This window comes from Wasmannia auropunctata, unplaced genomic scaffold (genome assembly GCF_000956235.1).
Source record: "Wasmannia auropunctata unplaced genomic scaffold, wasmannia.A_1.0 LD335269.1, whole genome shotgun sequence".
In the NCBI taxonomy this organism is placed as follows: Eukaryota; Metazoa; Arthropoda; class Insecta; order Hymenoptera; family Formicidae; genus Wasmannia; species Wasmannia auropunctata.
The window spans coordinates 14,298-16,040 of record NW_012027621.1 but is presented as its reverse complement, the minus strand read 5'-3'; the positions used below and the strand labels follow the sequence as shown (position 1 = coordinate 16,040).

The 1,743-nt window shown below is 32.9% G+C and overlaps 1 protein-coding gene across 1 annotated transcript in view; it reads left to right on the top strand.

Moving 5' to 3' along the window:
* Nucleotides 1-1,743, top strand: part of LOC105457342 (probable maleylacetoacetate isomerase 2) — a 21,065-nt gene that overhangs the window by 8,529 nt on the left and 10,793 nt on the right. Inside the window, exons 2-5 of the mRNA XM_011701959.1 lie at nucleotides 637-738; nucleotides 822-973; nucleotides 1,063-1,267; nucleotides 1,569-1,738. Of these exons, the coding sequence (XP_011700261.1) occupies nucleotides 637-738; nucleotides 822-973; nucleotides 1,063-1,267; nucleotides 1,569-1,738 (629 nt within the window). The remainder of the gene's footprint in view (nucleotides 1-636; nucleotides 739-821; nucleotides 974-1,062; nucleotides 1,268-1,568; nucleotides 1,739-1,743) is intronic.

The following is a 1,743-nucleotide window of genomic DNA, read 5'->3' as shown; positions in this document are numbered from 1 at the left end:
GTGTGTGTGTGTGTGTGTGTGTGTGTGCGTGCGTGCGTGCGTGCGTGCGTGCGTGCGTGCGTGCGTGCGTGCGTGCGTGTGTGTGTGTGTGTGTGTTCAGGAATAGCTTGTTCTGTTTATCGATAATCGCACGTTATTTTGTCGCAACATCCCGAAGTAAGATTGATCTAAAAATCGCGATCACACGAAAATGGATCCTATTTTACTTGCGTTGTGTTAAGAAACACGCTTCAACAATTAAACATATTTAGGTTTTGAATATAATGGACATCTTTTTGAATAAAATTTTTAATAAAATTTTGGAAAAGAAAATTTAATTTTTGGATTTGTAAATAAACCGGTACCATAGATCTTTACTTTCATGATCTATAACTTTTGATACTGTGATTTTAGAAAAAAAATGTCACGCAAGTAAAAGTTGCTTGATTTTTAATCAAGTAGAATCTAATTTTATAATTAACATTACATTAAAATCTTAAAATACTTTTTTACCATTCTCTCGAAAAGATTCCTAAAATTTAATTATATTAATTAATTATTTTAAATACATTTAAAAGACCCCTTTGTAACAAGAAAATTCCCGTATAAATCATTTTTTTCAGTCATTCCTAAAATATTAGTAACACTTTATTTGAGCCATCCTATATATTCATGTTTCTTCTGTATATTCGTCTTTTCTTCGACAGGCGGTGCTTTATTCCTATTGGCGGAGTTCCTGTTCCTGGAGAATAAGAATTAGTAAGATAGAATGAGTTTTATCATTGCTGCTTATTTTTTAAATATGTTTTTAATGCTTATCAATTTCTGATTTTTATCAATAGTGCTGCACCTAAAGGAGATACCATATGACATAAAACCTATTAATCTGATAAGAGATGGTACAGGAGAACAACATTCCGATGAATTCCGCAAGATTAATCCATTGGAAAAAGTCCCTGCACTCCATATTGACAATTATACCCTGATAGAGTCTGTGTGTATATTTCTCGGTTATATCTCTCCTTTCAATTATTGCGATTATTTCTTAGGATTTATAATAAACAGCTAATTTTTTTTATATAGATGAATATTCTACAGTACTTGGAGGAGACTAGACCGACTCCTCCATTGATGCCAACGGATCCTATTAAAAGAGCTAGAGTGAGAGAGATTTGCGAAATAATTGTCAGTGGCATTCAGCCGCTTCAAAATATCGGTCTTCTAAGTTATCTTGGAGAGGAGCGTAAAGAGGAATGGCCGCAGCATTGGATCACGAGAGGATTTATAGGTACGGTAATGACAAGAAAAAAAAGAAATTTTAATTTAAAAAATGAAAAAAATATACTTTGTAAATTGTTACTTTGTATGTCTAGTATTTCAATACTGGTAATGTAAAGATTCGGGTGTTTGCAATTATAATCATTTATTGAATATCAAAATTGTCAAGAAAAATTTTAGATAACCGCAAACTTCGCATATATTAAAAAGAAAATGACGCGACACATCTAATAGTCATTATTATATTATACATTAATAACGTTTCAATAACTAAATGCTTACAATTAATTATTGATAATACTATTTTTCAGCCGTGGAGAAGTTGTTATCGTCGAGCGCGGGCAAATATTGCGTCGGCGATGAGATAACGTTAGCAGATTGTTGTCTGGTGCCACAGGTATATAATGCACGAAAATTTCACGTTGATTTGAAACCTTTTCCCATGATTCTGAGAGTAGACCGTCATTTGGAACACCATCCGGCCTT